This window comes from Cloeon dipterum, chromosome X, assembly GCF_949628265.1.
Source record: "Cloeon dipterum chromosome X, ieCloDipt1.1, whole genome shotgun sequence".
In the NCBI taxonomy this organism is placed as follows: Eukaryota; Metazoa; Arthropoda; class Insecta; order Ephemeroptera; family Baetidae; genus Cloeon; species Cloeon dipterum.
The window spans coordinates 27,355,292-27,375,964 of record NC_088790.1 but is presented as its reverse complement, the minus strand read 5'-3'; the positions used below and the strand labels follow the sequence as shown (position 1 = coordinate 27,375,964).

General features: G+C 39.0%; 1 protein-coding gene and 1 non-coding gene across 2 annotated transcripts; one reads left to right on the top strand and one right to left on the bottom strand.

The window, feature by feature from the left end:
* Window positions 1-3,164: 3,164 nt before the first annotated feature.
* On the top strand, window positions 3,165-20,673 carry LOC135946192 (uncharacterized). Its single transcript, XM_065494286.1, has 5 exons — window positions 3,165-3,301; window positions 12,314-12,525; window positions 14,819-14,968; window positions 16,911-17,072; window positions 19,271-20,673. The coding sequence occupies exons 2-5, from the start codon at window positions 12,315-12,317 to the stop codon at window positions 19,300-19,302; spliced, it is 555 nt and encodes a 184-aa protein (XP_065350358.1). The 5' UTR covers window positions 3,165-3,301; window position 12,314; the 3' UTR covers window positions 19,303-20,673.
* TRNAS-AGA (transfer RNA serine (anticodon AGA)) lies at window positions 15,379-15,460 on the bottom strand. Its single transcript has one exon. It is a non-coding gene; the product is annotated as a tRNA-Ser (tRNA).

Below are 20,673 nucleotides of genomic sequence, written 5' to 3'. Positions count from 1 at the left end.
GATCCTTGATTTAGTCAACACTACTCGAATGTTTTTCACTATAGGATAGGTTTGTAAAAAGCGTCCATGTTAAAGAGAATTTCAAATGGTAATGGCTGTCTCCTTAATTACTTGAAATCCGATTTAATTTCAAAAGCAAGAGTTTCCCCAATAAGTGGCATACACAATTGGACAGATCTCGACGAGTGGAATCGGAATATGCCAAGAAAATATGTTCAAGCACTCTAAATTTTGGAGAAAATTGGCAAAATTTGAATTTTTACTGTAGGAAGGTCCTTTTTACTATTGCAAATCGTTGAACAAATTGTTTTGGCATCCAACAATTCAAATAATTTTCAATTGTTGCTCAGTATCATTCCACTTTAAATATACATATTTGAGGGTCAAAAGAGGTTTCCTCAATTTTCGACAGTGCCATATTTTTAAATTTCCAATATTGATCAATGATTTGTAAGCATATTAAGCAATGATATTATTGCATATTATGAGGTATGTATGTTTTTATTTTTTCACTGGCTAATATTGGAGAACGAGGCAAAGTTTCGTGTGGCTGCCCCAAGGCCGCGCGGCGGCCACCCACATAGTGCTTCATCCAGTTCTCATCTTCCTCTTCTCTATACTTTGTCTGCTGAAACTTCTCAACTTTCTTTAATTGAGATCATATTACAAATTATGTGTCGAGGAAGTGCACAGATCAACTTTTTGTGCTACATACACATTTTTCAAAGAGGCACGAGTTAAGATCAACATTCGTGAATGAGAAATTTTGCTCTCATCTTTTTTTCAGCACAGGAAACATTGTAATAAAAAATAATCAAATAAAATCTCAAAGTTTTCAAGTGAGAGTGCGAAATCGATCGAAGCTTTGAGTGCATTTTCGCCCGCCCGCAGCTTCTTCCCTTTAATGTGTGGCACACGTGCGCAGAGCTGGGGCAAAAGTTGAGGTGCGAAATGCTGAGCAGCCGGTGTGAGTAGCAAGCCGTTGTTTTTTATGAGATTATTCGGAGCTGCAAGCTGGCGCCGGCTGAAGAGAAACAACGCGGGCAGGTATTGCAGGGTGTAATGGAAAATAATGAAGTTGGCGCGGACAAAATGTTTTCATTAATATTTTTATGCCGCCGGGGAGAAAGAACTAAAAGAGACGCGCCACGGGCTAAAAGCTAGCTGCGGATGCTTTATGATGGAGCGCTTGTTTAAGGGCAAACATATAAGACAGGCCGGCACTAAAATTTAGGTGGGTTTCATTTCGCACGCTTTCATTATAGCTTCGCTACCAGGCGATAGTAAATAATTCCTTAGCATAGTGTTTGTTTAAATTTTGATTGCGATTAGAGTGCGAAAATACAACATGAATAAACATTTATTAAACAATTCGCCACCTAAACGAGTATTTTGATGCTGAAAATCCCCCAAAATACAATCTTTGCTAATTGAGGATGGTGTTCAAGCCAAAATTTACCCGAATTTTGGGCTGCTAAATTTGAATGCTTTTGGATTAGCGAGCACCGTCTCACAACTTCTAATCTTAAAGTGGAATAATACAGGGCAATAATCGAAAATTAGTTGAATTGTTGGATGCCATAAACAATTGATCGATAAACAATTTGTTCAACGATTTGCAATTAATAAAAAAGGACCTTCCTACAATGAAAATTCAAATTTTGCCAATTTTCTCCAAAATTTACATTGCTTGAACATATTTTCTTGGCATATTCCGATTCCTCTCGTCGAGATCTGTCCACCGGTGTATGCCACTAATTGGGAAAACTCTTGGTTTTGAAATTAAATCGGATTTCAAGTAAGGAGACAGCCATTACCATTTGAAAAGCGCGGTAACTTTCCAGCCAATTTTCTAAAAAAATTACAGTGCTTCTTAATTCAATTTTGGCTTTAACTGAATCCTAAGGGACGAGTTTATGCATTGGCAACAAGAATTTTCCAGGCTTTGGCAGTATCATTCCTCTTTAAGTCAAAGAGAAATTCACGCACACGCAGCGGTTGAATTTTTAAATATAAGAAAAAACTGCTTACTCTTTGTGGAACTTTGTTTTGGAGGTTAAGCACTGCTGATGAGGTCTGTGGACTGTGGAGCCGAAACAGCTTCTGTACAATACGAGAACGTATTATTTAATTTTTCCTCAACAAATATTTACTATTTGCTAACAGTCCAGAATTGTTTTACCACACATAGTGGAGGGATTTCAGATTTAATAAATAAATATTCGTAGTTATACTGTGGTGCACATTGATTACACTCTTGGTGAATTAAAAATAATTATTGACATAACAAAACTAGAGAAAAGCACATGTTTAGTTCTAATAGACCTTGGAAAATTAATTTCTTGGCAAAATGAGTTTCAGAGTTTTAAAATATTTTACATATTTTTTCAAGGCAAACCCTCCGCTGAAAATTTTATTCAATTTCAATTAAAACACGAGGGATAAATCTCGTTGATAATATTTTACAGTTAAAAATGTAAATGAAGTCTATGACTATACGTTTAGAAAATAAATTAGAGCTCCGAATCTCAAATTCAAGTGTGCGGGTTGAAAATTGAATAATTTTTGGGCACAAATTACAAGTTAGTATTTTGAGTAGAAATTACTGATGCGAAGCTGTCAAGTGAGTTATACACATGCCTGTGCTCCTGCTCTGCTCTACATGCATGTTGATTTTATCAAGTTTACCAAAGAGACGGGTGGAGAGCAATTAATAACAAGTCTGTTTGTTTTAAAATCTCTCTGCTTAGATCAACCCCCGGAGGCTACTGGCACGCTCGAATGTTCAAACTAAAAAAGCGTCTGCCTGCGGCACTGGATCCCTTTGAACTTTGCAAGTAAAAACTCTGTCGCTGGTGGTGGCACGTGGAAAGTTCCACATCGCATAAATATCCTCGAGTGTGCCTGAAAAAAATCGGTCGTTTGCGAATTAGCGCGTTTTTGGAGCGTCGCCCGGCACGGCGCGAGAGAGGCAGGTGCGCTTTATCTTTTGGGCTCAAAAATTGGGCAAAGCAAACACATTGCACGTATAGCGGCACTGGGTTTGGCGTCTGCGACGGCGGCAGATTAACCCCCAACCCCTGAGAGGCGCACGAGGCTGGCGCTCCTCTCTCCTTGCTCGGCTCTCCTTGGGCCGCGGGAAGGCGCACGCGCGTCCGATTTCTCCACATCTAGGCCCTGATCAATAAGCCGAGCAGCAGCAGAGCAAGATTCAGCCACTGCCCTTGTGCGTCGCAGCATCCGCCACCGAGCAACAAACAAAAAGCCTCAAATTCTCCACTTCGCCTTTTTCGCCGGCCAGGTGAGTCGATTCGCCACCTGAAACACCCCGGCACGCCCGCGAGGCCGGGGATCGGGCCGGGGGCGCCGGTGCCCCCCGTCGCCGAGTGAGGCCCACGCGCAATCAGTGCCAGGGGGTGATTTTGCAACCATTGTTGGGGTTGGTTGGTTGGTTGGCGGTGCGGTCGGCCAATTCGGCGTCGAATGTTCCGTGGTTTTCGTGGGGGTTTGACCTTTGGGAAATAATTCAACTGCGTGCATACCATGAAATCGTGGAAAACCGGCTTATTAATTATTGTTCTTTAAAATGTCCGCTTGAAGAAAAAGTTTATCTTAATACCACGAATAAATTAAATAATTATTTTCATTGAAGTTGGTATGAACACCAGAGTAGCGGTGCTTTTGATCCATGGGAAAACTAAATTGTCATGCAAAAAACTGTTTGGTCTTTTCAAGGAAAATGTCTAGAATTCTATTTTTTACTTCAAAAAGCAAATATTGATAAAGGACCTCTGCAATCTGTAATTTCCGGATAGATAACCATGGCTACCAAGAAAATATCGGAATTGGTTGATACCAAGGAGTATTTTTAATTTTTAAATTGTTAAAACTTTCCTGGAAAGGAACTGACTTCATCGAATTCTAAATTAACTTGCTTGTGGTTAAGGAAATCAATCTTCGCAGTAGATACAAAGCCGCCGCGGAACCCGTGTGGAAAGTGGTGTTTCGTCATTTTGCTTTTATAGGTGTTTATTTAGCATTCGCCGGTTTAAATCAACGGCAATGTGTGTGTGTGTGTGTGTGTGTGTGTGTGTGTGTGTGTGTGTGTGTGTGTGTGTGTGTGTGTGTGTGTGTGTGTGTGTGTGTGTGTGTGTGTGTGTGTGTGTGTGTGTGTTTGCAGGCTGCTTTTGGCATTCTGACGGCCGCACGCGCCAAATGGCATGAAATTTCCGCCTAATTTCACCGCCGGCATTAATTCAGCAGCTCGATTGATAATTGCTCTCGCGCGCGCGGTGCGCATTCACTTGTAACTTTTTACATTCGGCCAAATGAAGCATGTGCCAGCCGCCGGCGCCGCGGTGGAGAAAAATCACTGCGCTCCCCGGAGGCACTGATTCCAATCAAAACAGACTCTCCGCGAAAAAGTCGCGCAAAAACAGCACCGGGGATCGAGCCTCGGCCCGAGCGGCAGTAAAAAAAGTTACAACTATATACTACTATACGCTCTTCTCGGAACGACAAACTGGCAAGGATGACTTTCTTTCGCGGTGCTCACGACGAAATGTCTAAAAATTTCAGTAAAAGCTCGGCTAGAGAGCATTTATTTGAGAGGCGCGTTTGGTGTCTTCCGAGGCAGCTCTAGCACAACGCGCGCACTTCCCTCCCCCCGGCCGTCACATGCAGCCTTTGTTGCCATGGCTCGCACCGCTGGACCCCATTATCCTCGCTCACCTGTGCGTTCTCTCTCTCTCTTCTCTGCTTCACGACTCGTGCTCTCGCCCGAGAACGGAGAAAATTATTCCTGGGCATTACCAAAAAAGTAGACTGACGCACGCTCTCTGCCCGGCTCTGCATTGGGCGCCCTGTTGCCAGTGAGCAGAGAGAGGAGCGATGGATCTCGCAAATTGAGTCGGCCCCACGATACGCGTGCTCTGCAGTCTGCAGTGAAATTTGCCAAATTACGCCGTTGATTCGATTAGAGGAGCCAGTATTCCTAATTGAATTACCGCTTGTTGTACCAAAAGAGCGAGCATGATGATCGTTCCGACACGAGAGAACGCACGTCGGCACAGCAACAGAATGCAAAACTTTTTTATTTTTTTTAGAGGGGTTAGTTTCTGGCACCGAATAATTTCATTTTGAGTAACAAAGAAACTTTAAAAACGTGACAAAGGAGAGTGCTTTTATTGCTCAGCTAGCTTTTAGGACTGTGAGCTTTGATTTTTTTTATGTTCGAAAGAAATTCGCCCAATGGGAAACGCTTTATTGTTAGTGTTCTAAGCCGCCACCATTTTCGGGCTCAATTCTACTAAAAAGATGTCATTTAATGTGCTTGAAAAGCCAAAATCGGCTCAAACAGTCTCGTTACAAACAACAGAGAAAATATTTTGTCTTGAAAAGACTAGGCAATTTGCGTAAATCATTATTTGTAGCCATTGTTCATTTATATATATGAAAGAGCCTGCAGTACTACATGACTCAGTTGAAGCCAAAATTGACCAAAGTAGCACTGTAAATATGTGAGAAAAGTGACTGCAAAGTTAGCGTGCTTTCCAAATGGTGAGAAGTGTCTCCTTATTTAAATTTCTATTTCATTTCACAACAAATAAAGAGTTTCCCAAAAAGGTTTCATGCTCTGTTCGACAGATCTCGTCGAGAAGAATCTAAATCGAAGAAAATGTGCTAAATTAAGCGCTTTTTTACAGTTGTAGAACATATTGTATAATCAAAATCAACTGCTTTTATCGCATCCAAAAATTCAAATAATTTTCAATTGTCTCCCTCGATCGATCCACTTTAAAAATTATCGACGCTCCGATTTCTGATTCAATTATGTTACTTGTGCATTATCTAGACTCGGAAACATTCTCTTATAATAGTTTGCACCGAGGCTTTGCTGCTGCTGGACTGAAAGGGTAACCTCTTACAAAGTTATGTGTTTCAAATCCTGTGCACTCTACATTAATGTGGGAGGTCTATTGATAGTACGCTACATCGCATGGAAAACTTTTTAATGATCAGCTCTTCCGTCAGGTCTAATTTGTTATGTCTGTATATTGATTTTGAAGTGGAACTTTGTTTATTATACATACTGCTCACTCTTGAAACTAAATCTAGTTCTACGAATAGTGGTGCCATCAGTTGATGGCTTCAAATAATATTTATGGATTCACTCTTTAGATCAAAAGATGTATCTTCAAAGATTAAATGACGTCACATGAAATTAATTTGTGCAAAGCCAATATTACCATAAGACTCGAGCATAAAAACGAGGAACTCTTCCATTCTATTATATTATTCCCAGAGCTGCTCGCTCTGATTAAACTCTGTCGTCGTCCCTGAACAAATCTTCTTGTAAGCATGCGAGCGGATCGAAAATGTAGATTCAATGTTCCACACACACCAGAATCGCTCCCCTATTGAAAGATAATCTACTTCCGAGTTGCGTGTGAAAACATTCCCTCGGCATCCCTTGATAGCAATTCGCCTAAATTCGCCCAAGGGTTTCCTCAAATTCGCCAGCCCGGTTTTCACTTTCTCATACTAACGCACGCGGGCTTGCTTTTGTGCGCTGAGATTGAAGTGCTTTGCACCAACAGTTGTACATATAATCCTGCCTGCTTTACAATATTGCACCGAGTTTTTGCAGCCACTATACTGAACTGAAAGGGCGGAGAGCTCTCACAAAATTATGTGTTTCAAAAGCTTTGCTCTACAAAGTGGGAGCTAGAGGTCTATTGATAGGACTGCATCGCATGGCTAAACTTGTTAATTATATCAGCTGTTCCATCGAGTCTAAGGACTGAGTTGATTTTCAAGTAGTGGAGCTTTGTTTGTTTTACTGCTTGCTCTGGAAATGGTAGTATAATTAGTGATATCGATGTATGCATTCCGCTTCAAAAATAAACAAGCTTATCCTGGGAATTCAACTGGTTTCTTATCCAAAAATGTCCTAAAAATAACATCAAAATAAATTTAGACGACGAAATGAGTCAATATTTTTGACAAAGTTCTTTGAATTAATTTAAGATAATTTTCGAATGAAATATTTGTTTCTATCAACAGCTGAAGTGGGTTTACCATTATAAATGGGTTCCCTCGGTAGTAACATGTTACTCTTTTATACTTTAAATTTGTAAAAAAAAACAGCGTGGTCTGGATTCAGGTGACGCGCAGATATGGCGTCTAGTAGAGTACGGCGGTAATGTTACAAACGTAAAATTAAATTGGCTTGGAAAATTTATCATGAAAATGAATATTTTTGTTGTTAATTCATTACTAACAGCTGATTAGCCCAGTAATTAACGAATCAACCATTAGATGGCACATCAGGCTAATGGAAATGTAACAAAATAAGCGGGAATGAAATTATTAGGTCGGCACGCCTCTTTTTTGACGCTTCTGATTGGCCGCTGGACTGTCTCCCTGATTGGCCGCCATTATTGACTTCTGACCGGTGGGAACCAACACAGATCGCAATCTGGACCCCGGTGAAAAAATCGTTTTAAAACAATAAAATTTATCCATGCAACTGACTGAATTATTTCTAAAATTTCTAAATTTAAAAAAATAAGAAGCATACAAATAATGGGAATCCAACAATTTGGGATTCCATTATTATATTTTATTTCGATTCAAACTCAACAATCCACAAACAACGATCTAATTATTGCTAATTACAAAGCACGTTGATAAGCTCGAGTGGCAAAAATATTATGGCTTTTATCTAATCTCTGGTGGTATCGCAGAAGTTTAATTTCGCCGCCGGCAGCAATGGCGCAAAAGTTGCCTAATTGAGGACGAAGCAGGAAAATGTTTTGCCAGCCAGCGAGCGGGTTAGAGGGTTGAAACATATCTATTTGCCGACCGAGTGTTTTGGCTGCAACATCTGCAGGCGGCAAAGTGGCTCCGGTGAGAATTCGTGCGAGCGAGCGAGCGGAAAATTCGAAAAGGGAGCCGAAAATATAAAATTGCGACGGGCTCCGGGCGAAATAAGCTGCCGGCCGGAAAATGATCATATTGCGTTCCCGTGCACACTTTGGGCACAGGCGGTGTACGCGGTGGCTGCGGCTGCGGTTTCCCATTTTGCGAGCGAGAGAGCGAGAGCAGGCGGCTTGTGCGCCTGCTGATCGTTGGTAATGCAGTTACCGAGTCATACTCTCTCACCTGGGATCAATAATGTTACAAAAAAAGATGAGATGGCTGGCAGGCTGGCCGTCGGCGCGCCGCGCACGCAACATAAAACATTATGCCGCAAAGCCCTCGGCGCTCGCAAAAAAAAACGAGCCCCTATTATGCGCTTGCATAACACATACTCATTCGAGGAACAACGTGCATGGATTGTCTTGGAAAAGGGGTGATTCCTCGAGGACTTTGCGAGCATTCAAGGGCCGAATAATGCGACGCGCCGAGTTGTTGTTAAACGGTCTGAAGTGCATTTTTACACACAATGAGCGGCGCGATGCTAAACTGCGGCGAACGCTCCTGTTCCTGCTGCTGCTGCGACAACTCTCGGCACAGGCTTGGCAGACTGAGTGTGTGTGTGTGTGTGTGTGTGTATGTGTTCAAAGAGGGAGACAACAAAAAGCGCTCCACAACTGGAGCAAACATCCCGCGGACAAAGTGTGCGGAGACAAAAGCGCTGCAATTGCACCTCTCTCCCGCTCTTTTCGTTTCCAAACGAAAATGGGTCAACAACGCTGCATTTTGAGTGGTTTAGAAGCGAGCTAGACTCGTTTTATGGTCTATAATAATCGCAATTAACATTTTTAAAAGCATCTAATGAAGCTATTAAAGACGAAAGGACATGGTTTAAGGTGAGAATTTCTCACTTTTACAACATCCCAATTTTATATTGGATTTGAAAATGAATAATTATTTTTTTTCTATGACGGAGTAGATTTGGTTTTGCTAGGCACACAAAATTTTAATAACTCCCTTTTAAAACTTCGTGGCCGAAGGAAAGTCACCGTTTTGTACACCGAAAAATTCTGCCTCCTGCAGAGAAAAGCATTTTGAATTCAGGAAACAAAACATGTTCAGTCTCTTTGAGTTTTGGGACTGTGGCACTCTCCCCTTCATTTCGGCCTCTGAATGAAATACAAAGGCTTAATGTTTGGCTCAAAGTTTTGTTGCGTGCTTTACAGGAGTTGAGAAAACAAACTCATTCTCATGCTTTTATCCATTAATTTAGTCCCTTTTTCATTAAACATGGCGAAATTTTGACGCCAAAACCATCTCGGTCATTCAAAAAACAAAGTTTAAATCAGGGAGGATGATTGCGTTGTCTCAATTATGCGAGAGGATGAGTAGATTTTAGGAATTATGAAGTTTTCAACGAAAGAGGAGATTTAGAGAATAGTCAAGAAGGGATTTCCCAAATTTCGTCAAGCATAATTCTTTCGAAAAATCAAATATATATACAGGGAGCTGCGAATTTCCTTCACATTTCTGCGTCAAAAATAGATTTAAAGTCATAGTTTTAATGTACTAAACTGTTTCTCTTGTTTATGAGGAAAATCCTATAATTTAAAGAAAATAAGCTTAAGCTTTTATAACTTTTCCATGATTTTATTTGTCAAAAAATTGACTTCATGTACACATTTCAGTTTATTTAAAAGTGGTGTCTCTGATTTAAACCATCAATTTTACCGATTAACTCAAACAGAATTTTATTTTTGGCAAAAAGGAAAAGATGAAAGATATTGATAAAACAAGACGAATTGAAATCACGCGTTTAATTTTCCAAGTTCTCATTAAGTTTATTTTTCGGTTGCTTTGAGCGAAGCACGTTTTAATAAACCTACTATAAAATATTCCTTTGAAAAGCCAACTGCAGCGTTAAAAACGTGGCAAAAAATTCGGCACTGTAGAACAATTTTCACCATTTTGAATATTCAAAGGCTTTACATTTAGTTTAGACGATTTCAAATTGCTCTTGAAGGGTATGGAGTAACCCAAACGCATTCAAAACTCGTAAATCATGCTTTTGGAAGGCATACAGAAAAAAATGCATCCGTCTTGAACTCCCAACCCAAAAGATATGAATTCATATATGATTCTACGCATGTCAAAATCATTCAGACTCGACCGTGGAGGGAAATTTATTAGACAGACCTTTGGAAAAGTGGTGAGCGCGCGGCCTTTAATCCGTGCCGCGCGAGCGAGCGGCTGCAGCAACGGGGGCCAAATTAAAGCCGGCGCGCGCGGTGTCGTGCGAATGCGAGGAACGGCCGGCATGCACCCTTTGAAACGCGCGTGTATGTGGTTTAAAGGGCGCGGGGGTTGCAGCGTCATTGATATTTGCAAAAGGGCGCAGATGAGAATTAGTTGGCACGTCGTCCGTTGAAGCATCATCGCGCACGTGGCGAATTCGCTCTCCGAATATGTGTATGCGAGAGATCTGCTTTTTCTCTCTGGCGCGCGCTGTTCCACGTAGCCGGCGGCTTCATTAAAAATGGATCGGCCTCTCGGCTCAAATCCACCGGCGTCTCGGGACTAATATTTTATTTAGCGGCCTTAAAAAGTTGCAAATATGGACAGATACAAATGTATGTACCCTCCCTTCCTACTTCGCCAAAGTGAATCTCGCTCATTTCACTCTCTGATTTCCCATGCAAAGAGAAATGAATTTTTCAGCGAGAAAACCGCTCTCCTTGGCCTCTGCAAATTGATTTTAAGAGCTTTTCTTTTGCCCTCTGCTTCTTCGGAGAAGCTTTCTGCGGGTGCCACCTTGGGGATCGAGAGGTTTTTCTCTCAGAATTGCACTTTCAGGTTCTGTTTTTAACGGATCCAATTGATTCGATACGAATTCGCTGAACTAAAACGTGTGGTCTTCAGAGAATCGGTTGAAATATTGAAAAGAAATTGAAATTTAAAACGTCAGCCACTATTTCTGCCAACGATTTCCACTAAAATAGAAAAGCAACACAATTTTAATATAAATTTATAAAATGTTACCAAATATTTTGAATATTTGAAAGACCCGCTGATTAATAAAAATTTTGGAAAACTAAATACCAAAAGGTGTTTATAAATAGAGACTGAAGTTCTTCATACATTTCGATAATTTCATAACGTTGCCATTCGTTAGAAGTTCCAGCCGCTAATTCTATGTAAATCTAATCTATTAAATATTTCGTTTCTTAAAAAGGGGGTCAGTTAAAGCCTGACCAGGCCGTGAACAAAAACGCAACAATTTACAATCCCCAATCCCTCTCATCACAGAGAAAAAATATCGATAATTTTTGTTCAAGGGAATTAAATGCTTAAAAACTTTGAATTTTTTACTCACAGGTAATTTAAAGTTTTTTATAGCTTTCCATGAGCACATTCGTGAATTTTTTATGACGTAAATTTACATGCCGATGAAACGTATTTTCAGCTCCGCATCATGTGCAAAAAGGCAGAATTTCCAATACAGAGCATTGTGCTGTTTGTGTTCCGTTTCAATACATTTCTGCTGAACAGAAGCCGTAAATAAAAAATCGACAGGGAAAAGTGTGTTTCTCTCTATAAACTCGCAGACCATTTTACCAGCATCAAAAGAGCACGTTGTTGCGGACGAGGAAAAGCAGACTCGGTACAAAAATCAGCAGCAACTGACCCTAACACATAGTTGTTTTGAAAGTTGTTTATCAGCTCGCGTTCAGACGGCAAACTTTTTGCTAACTGCTGCAAACTTAAGCTAGAACCGCCCAAGTTTTGGCAATTAAGGAAAATTATCACACGATACGTACAGCGATTTTTACTAAATGCCAGCGCATACAAGTTATTTACTTAGGCTGCGTTTTTTATGCTGTTTTTTTTTTAAGTGGAATGATACAGGGCAACAATTGAAAATTATTTGAATGATGGAGGTTATTAGCAATTGATCGATAAACAATTTGTTCAACAATTTGCAAAAATAAAAAAGGACCTTCCTACAGTAAAAATTCAAATTTTGCCAATTTTCTCCAAAATTTTGAGTGCTTGAACAAATTTTCTTGGCACAATCCGATTCCTCTCGTCGAGATCTGTTCAACGGTGTATGCCACTTATTGGGGAAACTCTTGGTTTTGAAATTAAATCGGATTTCAAGTAAGGAGACAGCCATTACCATTTGAAAAGCACGCTAACTTCCCAGCCAATTTTCTCAAAAAATTACAGTGCTTCTTAGGTCAATTTAGGCTTTAACTGAATCCTAAGGGACGAGTTTATGCATTGGCAACAAGCATTTTCCAGGCTTTTGCAGAATTATTTCTCTTTAATTAAACTGTTCATAATGTCTAATGTCGGCACCTTGAAATTAATCGGCTATTGTGTATGTTTTCAGGATGAAGGTAGTACTTTGCTTGGCAGTTTTGGCTGTGGTGTGCCATCAGGCGGTGGTGGCCGACGGCCAGCAGGGCGGCCAGAAGGTGGCCGAGTGGAGCGACAAGTCGGTGGCGAACGCGGTCGGCGGCGCAGTCAGCAACGACGTGCCCTCACGCCAGGAAAGAGCCGCCAAGGAGAACAAAAAGGAAAAGAAGGAGAAGAAAGTGAGAGGTGCGTATATAATCAAAGTTGGCAAATTGAGTTATTTTCGGTTCGCCTCACTTTCTCTGCCGGCGACGGAGGAAAGCCTCGTTGGAAATCAAGAGGGCTGATTTTGAATGCTGCCGATCGTCGCGGCGGAAGTAATTTAGAGCGCTCCCTCGTCTTGAGGTCTGCGGGGTGCGTAATCTCGCGCTGGGGAGGCTCATCCGAAGAATATTCTCGAGCCAAACCCATAAATTTGCGCTCTTGTTTGAGCCTCGCCGAGGTTATCGACTTTTAACGGGCTTACTTCTTTTATTTCGCGAGAAAAAAATGTACAGTCAGGGAGATTTGACGCAGAGAAGTTTTCTCAAAAGCTCTTTTCCCCAGCGGGGTCCAGATGTGCGGTAAAATTGGTTTCGACTGCGCAGAACCAAGATGGCGTCTGCATGTGGGAAACAAAAAGCTCTCTTTGGATTGCCGTACGAGTGTCAAGAGTTTTTTTTACGATCCAAAAGACACAATTAGTTAAGAGTTATGCCAATTATGTCAAAATGTTGACCAAAAACTTGGTTCTTTTCACGTGACCGTTTTTTCGGGCCATACTCTACCGGACGCCATATCTAACGAGTCACCCCGCTGCTTTTCCCAAAAATAATCTGTAGACGATTTAGAAAAAAAATAAGAAAAGTTACTTAAAATTATCACAGCTTGTAAATTTTAGCCAGTTGGAATGATCACTCTAACTTTTTTCAAAAACAGTTTTGTCGGTTTTATTGCTGTTGAACAACTTGAAGGGCAGCTGCACTCTAGTGACCCCAGGATGACACATCATGCTGTTTTGGACGGCAACCAGTGCCAAAATAATTGCGAATCCGAGCACATTCATGATTTCTGAGAGGGTTTCCTGCCTACGTCAACGCTGCTATTGAAGAGTTGGCCGGACTTTTACTTATAAAATAAACTTGATTCATTTTTTTTAAATCAGCTCGCCAACTAAGTTGCGTTGAAAAAGTTCAGCAAAAAGCCGGTGCGTGCAGGGAAATTTGAGAAGAAAAAAATAATTAAATCTGACTGCTGATGAGGCCTGCGGGATGGAAACAGCTGCTGTACAGCAGATGAACGTTGGATTTGATATATGTTTCCTTAAATTACTTTTTTAGCCACCCACCTCCCGTCAGTTTCCGCACACAGTAAAGCTATTACAACGTACGGCTTATTTTTGCTTTATTAATTTTCTTACTTGATTTGCAGTTTTCTGGCAACCTCTAACAAGGTTAAAATATTTCTAAATTATTTGGGGGGTTTTGGAATTTTTTGTTTTCCAACTAGAATTTTTTATATAAATTTGGTGAGGGTGGGGGAAAATCAGGTTTTAATTCCAAAGTAGTCATATTTCTTACTGATAAATTTTGTAAATTGCAATGAGTCACACAGTCATTATTTAGACTTTGATTAAGTCAGTGATTTGCATCAAGTTAGGGAATTTATTTTGTGATTTCCCAGAAAAAAGAGAACTGTTTTGAAGTACGTTTCGATGGGTCTATTGCTATTGTTGTTTTTTTTATTAAATAACATTTTCTTCTACTTGAAATCAATTAATTTTGAACTAAACAAAGATAACAATTCCAGCGATAGTAATAATTATAAATAACTCTGGGAAATTGCTGAAATTCAATCAACATTTCCTAAAACCCAAGGGTTGACATGTTGACAATGACTTAATAAAACTTCGTATTTCTTTTTAATAAACTAATGCTGAATTCATTGATTGAACTTCTAGATGCACATCCAAAACCGATAAAAAAAACTAAAAAAATCAAGCAACACTTGAAGTGAGTGATTTACGCGTGAAATTGTAAAATGCCCTCTGTTCGATTTAAAATTGTAAAATTTAGATTAATAAATTGGACGTTCTCCAAACGAGATTCTTTAGGTCCAATTCACGCCTAAAAATAATTTAATTAAAAGTAACATCTTTGTAAATTTAAAATCTGAACTCACTGCATTATTTAGAATGAAAAACTAATCAGAAAATTTGAAATTTATTGTGAAGCAGGTAATTTCGGCTGCGGGAGTAATAAATACAGGTCTTGGACGGTTTATTAAAGTCTTAAAAATGTCATTTAAGCTCTATATGACTTGTTTTAATAATAGGGGATGTAAGACACATTTTACCAAAGCTAATCAGTATCTTCTTTCCATTCCTTGTAATTTGAGCCAAAGTTTTTAATTCTAAAAAATTATGTAAATCAAATCAGGTTTCTAGCTCTATATGTATTGAATTTCGACGTTTAAAATCATAACAATAAATTTGTTGCAGCGGACAACTGCAAATACTCAAAGGGTGCCTGGAGCGAGTGCGACCCTAAGACCAACATGAGGACAAGAACGTTCACCCTGAAGAAGGGCGACGTCACGAACTGTGAGCAGACCAGAGTGATCGAGAAGAAGTGCAAAAAGGGCAAGTCAGGTGAGTCAGCAGTAAAGGGTGCGCGGTGGATAGCTCTCGAGGGAGTTAAATGAAATCAAAATCCACTTTGCGACGAGATGGCACGCCGAGTGCTTTCATTATCGTGTTCTTTGTGGCGACGCGAGCCCGTTTCAAAGACCTTGTGGGACCAATTGACGATTTCCTTTCTGCTCCTCGAGCCAGCCTGCTCTGCTCTGCTCTCGCCGCTGGTGGTCGCGCTACGTGTCGCAATCCCGCTCTCATTATCCACTTGAACTAGGATGTTCATCAACAGTCAATTCACCCTGCCCCACTCTACCCCCATCGATCTCGCCACTTTGGCCTTTAGCCGGAACCTTTTCAGTAAAAAAAATTAAAAAAAATGTGTCATGGAAGGCGAAAAAGAGTATTTTGCACACGAGCAAAAAGTTCGCAGTCGGTAGGACTCGAACCTACGCTCCCAGAGGGAATCTGATTTCTAGTCAGACGCCTTAACCACTCGGCCACGACTGCCGCCTGATGGAAGAGCGGTGTAACTGAGAATATATAGTAGCGCGAGGGGCCGAGGTCTCGATATTTTTTATTAGCAGCACAATGGGAAGGGGAAGGGTTAAGTAAGCAGCGCTATGTTGTGTTTTCTGCAATAAATTCTCTTTACATAAACGGGTGTAATGGATGAAGTAGTAAATTAATGGTACATGTCGTACTGATTTCAGGGATTTAAGGTTCTAGGGACTATTATTTTTATAATTTAACCATGCAATTTTTAAGATTAAGGAAAAAACGTTCTAATCGAAAAATGAGCATTTTATTTTGTAATGATTAGAAAATTAATATTTTGAGTTATTAATTTTCAAATATTTAATGTGATAATTTTTTTAAATTATAAAATAAACAAACAGCAAGAAATTTAGCATAATATGGCGAAAAGATCAAATATAAATATCTAGTTACAAGTTTTATCAGTTTCATGATAAAAACAGGGCCCGAAAAAATTCCAAAAAGGGATTTTAATTAATTTTATTTTGCTCCTTTAACGTCAAATTTGATCTAATAATTATTGATTTTTGTGTCTAAATTTAATTTATGTTTCTACCAACCCCAATTACTCAAATTGAACCAAAACACCAATTTTAAATTCCAAAAACATCATATTCAACGATTTTTCGAATGCCTTCATAAATCTTGAATATTTTCAGCCACTAGACTTCTATATAATTTAATTGTTTATTTTATTGCTGCTTAAATTAGATTGTTAATCATACAACCTTGGATTATTATTTTACCTTTTTCGATTATAATTATAAGTCTTAACAAATAAGTTCCCCAAACATAAAATCATAATTGTTAATTTAACTACTTAAATTTTGTACGACTGGAACTTAAAATGTTTCAGGTTATTCCATTTAAAAAGGAACGATACTGCAAAAGCCTGGAAAATGCTTGTTGCCAATGCATAAACTCGTACCTTAGGATTCAATTAGAGCCTAAATTGACCTAAGAAAAGCACTGTAATTTTTTGAGAAAGTTGGCTGGAAAGTTAGCGTGCTTTTCAAATGGTAATGGCTGTCTCCTTACTTGAAATCCGATTTAATTTCAAAACCAAGAGTTTCCCCAATAAGTGGCATACACCGTGGGACAGATCTCGAAGAGAGGAATCGGAATATGCCAAGAAAATATGTTCAAGCACTCTAAATTTTGGAGAAAATTGGCAAAATTTGAATTTTTATTGTTGGAAGGTCCTCTTTTATTATTGCAAATTGTTTATCAGTCAATTGTTTAAGGCATCCAACAATTTAAATAATTTTCAATTGTTGCCAGTATCATTCCACTTTATTGAAATTGATTTTTACTTCACTTGGGTCGCAGGCTGTGGCCTATATTTCTTTCCACCTAAATGAGAAAACACCGCACGGCGAACAGAAAACGAGTTAATTAACACGACTGTGTTGTCTGTGTGCAGGCTGTCAGTACGAGAAGGGCACTTGGAGCAGCTGCTCGACCCCACAGAACCAGATGAGCCGCACGGACCGACTGAAGCCAGGCAGCGACCCCAGCTGCGAGGCCACCCGCCAGGTCACACGGAACTGCAAGAACAAGCAGGGCAAGGAGAACAAGCAGAAGGGTGTGTACCCCCAGTCCGCCCGCCCGCCCCGTCCGCGCCTCTTCCGATTCCGTTGCTTCGCCCACGCGAGTGATTAAATGCGACGAGTGTGTGTGTGAGACACTGACGTCTCGCTCTCTTTCGTGCAGATATTGATCAGGCCATATTATATTGCTCCCCCTCGAGGCGACGACAAATAATGGGAAAAGAAGGGCGGTAATTGGAAGAAAGGCAGAGAACTGGGCGCTGCGGCTTTCTCTCCAGCTTAATCTTGATTAAGGCTCGCGGAAAGACGAAAAATATATATGTTTTTCGACTGATCCTTTAATGAACTCTCCAATTAAAATTATTCAAGACATTAGAGGGAGAAAAGTCAATTTCGATCATTTCTGCAGATTGATTCAGGGATATTAACATTGAAAAATCTTATTTTAGCTTTTATTTTGAGGAAAGAAAATCAAGAAATTCACCAGTTGCGTAAACCCTAAGTGTTCGAAGCCGACAACAGATGGCGCCACCGTAGACTTTCGATTTTAAGGCACTTCCGCTGCGATTTCAGACTCAATCTAGCTACTGTGCATTCTTGAATTAATTTGCTATTTTTTGAAGTGCTGAAAACCAAAATCGGTTCAGCCAATCGCCGTAGAATCGTGAAAAACTATTTTTTGAAATAAAAAATATTTTCCAACGTTTCTACGATGAATGGCTGAACCGATTTTGGTTTTCAGCACGTCAAAAAAAAGCAAATTAATTAAAAAAAATCTTAAAATAGCTAGATTCAGCCTGAAATTGCAGCGGAAATGCCTTAAAACCGCTTAAAACAAAATTTTTAAAAAAGTCTGTGGTCCCACCATCTGTTGGCGGCTTCAATAACTAAGGGTTTATGCAACTGGTCAATTCACACTCAGATTATTTGTTTGAAATTATCAAAGGGCTTAGCTGTGTGCGGGTAAATTCAGAATGGTTTGAGCTTTAATTGAAATTTTACTGCCCCTTTCAAGACACAACGAAAACGTGTAACTTATTTATTTTAATAAATAACTATTTTTCATTTAAATTTTAATTTCAACTAATTTTAATTTACTATTTTTATTTATTTATTTATTTTGGTAAAATTTAATTTAAATAAATAAATACAAAGTAATTGCCATAGTTCATAACCACCGTGACTATCTAAATGGATATTTAAGCCATTCAAGCGTTTTTTAATTGGGATAATAGCTAAATTCATTTTTAAAATGACCACGTAATTATAGAATTTTAACTTAACATAAAATATAATTAATTGATTCGATTATAAGGAGCAAAAAATAAAAAAAGAGATGGATAAAAACTAAGAATGTCACCTATTTTAAAACAAACAGAGATATGTAACCAATTAAAAAGTTATTTAACTTTTGCCTAACTAAGAATCATTTTTCTTCCAATTGGATTGATTTATCAAAATATCTCCGTTTCAATCATTTTTTAGCAAACAAGCATTATTCCTTCCTGCCTCAAATATGTATAAAAAAATTAACACTCGGTAAATTATTTTAATTCCACGACCAGATTGGGATATTAAATTGTTTAGTTTTTTGTTGCATAAAAAATTGATTTAATTTCACTATTTCTCAACGTAGAATTGATTTCCTATATTATTAATATTGCCAGCTATCATCTGCAGAGTTTAGAAACGAAAGTCAGCCGCTTAAAACAACAATTTTTATTCTAATTATAATTTTTGACGGTTTGTTTACAGAAAAGATGATGGAAAAACGTGTTCAGATAATTTTGAAGCCAATTAGATGATGTTGTATCCAAATTTCTTAAAAATAAAGGCAAATTTTCAGAGGTTACATGGTTTAAATAAATTATATTATTTTCTAAAGTTTCTTAAAATAAGCTGCAGTTCTAGAAAATGCCTAAGCAACCATCCCGTTGATTTTTAAGAAGAAATATTCATCTAAAATTCAAAATGTAGACTATTTTGTGCGTGTCTTATTCGGTTTGCCAGTCTTCTCATGAGATTTAGATGGGTTTGGGCTGTAAAAATGGTTTGAGACGATTTAAAAATTGTGTTTCAAACTGAATCAAAGGCACAATAAAAATGCAGGTCATCGTCTTAAGCTCCCATAGAGTTTGAATGCATAAAAAATATTCCCTAAAGACCCAAATCGAACTCATTTCAACTGCTGAATAATAAAATGCTTTACTAACAGACCAATTATTTTTTGCAGGAAACTCGAGCGGCCGCCGAAACAAGCAGTAAGCCGGCCAACCCCTCTGCCTAGATATGCAAGCAAGATTTCGAGAGAGAATCGGCGAAGAAAAAAATAAATAAGTAATTGAATCAAAGTGACGAGACAAAAAACTACCACATAGCACACAAACTTCACTCTCATCTCCCGACCGCATGTACTGTATACACACACACACACACACATTGAATTAGCAAACAAAAAGCCGTTCGCCTGGTGATAATTCCCCCTCCACCCCCTGGTAACGCACCCCCCGGTAATTAGAGAGCTCGCCGAGACGGCCCTTGTATTGTTGGTTTTGTATAACAATTGCAAGAAAAGTTTCTCATCACTGTGTCGTATTCGCCGACATTTTTGCCACCTCCTTGCTATCATTTATCTTTCGCGATATCTATAAACGCGCGCACTTAATTCTGTATTTCATTATTTGACGCGAAAACGACTTGCATAATTAAGGTACTTGTAGACATGCTTGGTGTACACAATTAGGGGTGCCTCTCATAATCCAACCCGTTTCGGCCGTGCGTCGCGCGAAATTTCCCAAGGATTATGAGAGGAGCGTACTTGACAATTGGAGCAGAAGATAATATCATTGGTTATCTTGTAGCTGGACTCTTTTACTCTGGATACGTATTTGCATAAAATAAATAATTATATTACATAACACGAACACACACGACTATTACCATTGCGTACATAACATGTTAATTAAATGTCACACAATCGGACACCGACTTATACAAAAAGCCAACAAATTTCTAGTTCTTCCCACGATTCAGTTCCGAATTAATGCATTTATTAATAGTATTATATTATACGATAAGTAATTTGTGATTCGCGTGACGTTCGCAGAAATTAGAATTATTTTTAAGTTGTTTGGGTGCCAAAATCCTGAACGCGCAGAATTTGATTCCCTATATATTTATGCCGTAGGCTCGCTACGTTTCTTCCACTTCGCAGACGCGCTTGTTTCTTTTACACACACACGCACACAGACACTCACATAAACACACGCAAACTATAGAATCTTCTCATTAAGCCAAACTGCACAATGTTAGGAAATAATCCGAAAAAAAATAAGCAGAGTGTTAGCTGGGAAAGGAAAGCTACCCAAAATGTTATTACTTGTGCACGCATCACATTCAGAATTGTGTAAAACAGTTGTTTTAGCAGTTAAGAAACTCGATCCAAAATAAGAAAAGCGCGTATTCCAAAAGATGACACACGTATACACAACGCACACTTGTGTATTTAGCGGACTATTAAATTACTATTACTACTACATACATAACTGTAAGCATTGTAATTAAGGTAATAAAAGGTGTAATGCTTATTATTAATAAAATGTACTTTAATAAAGCAGTGAATTACATACAATTAAA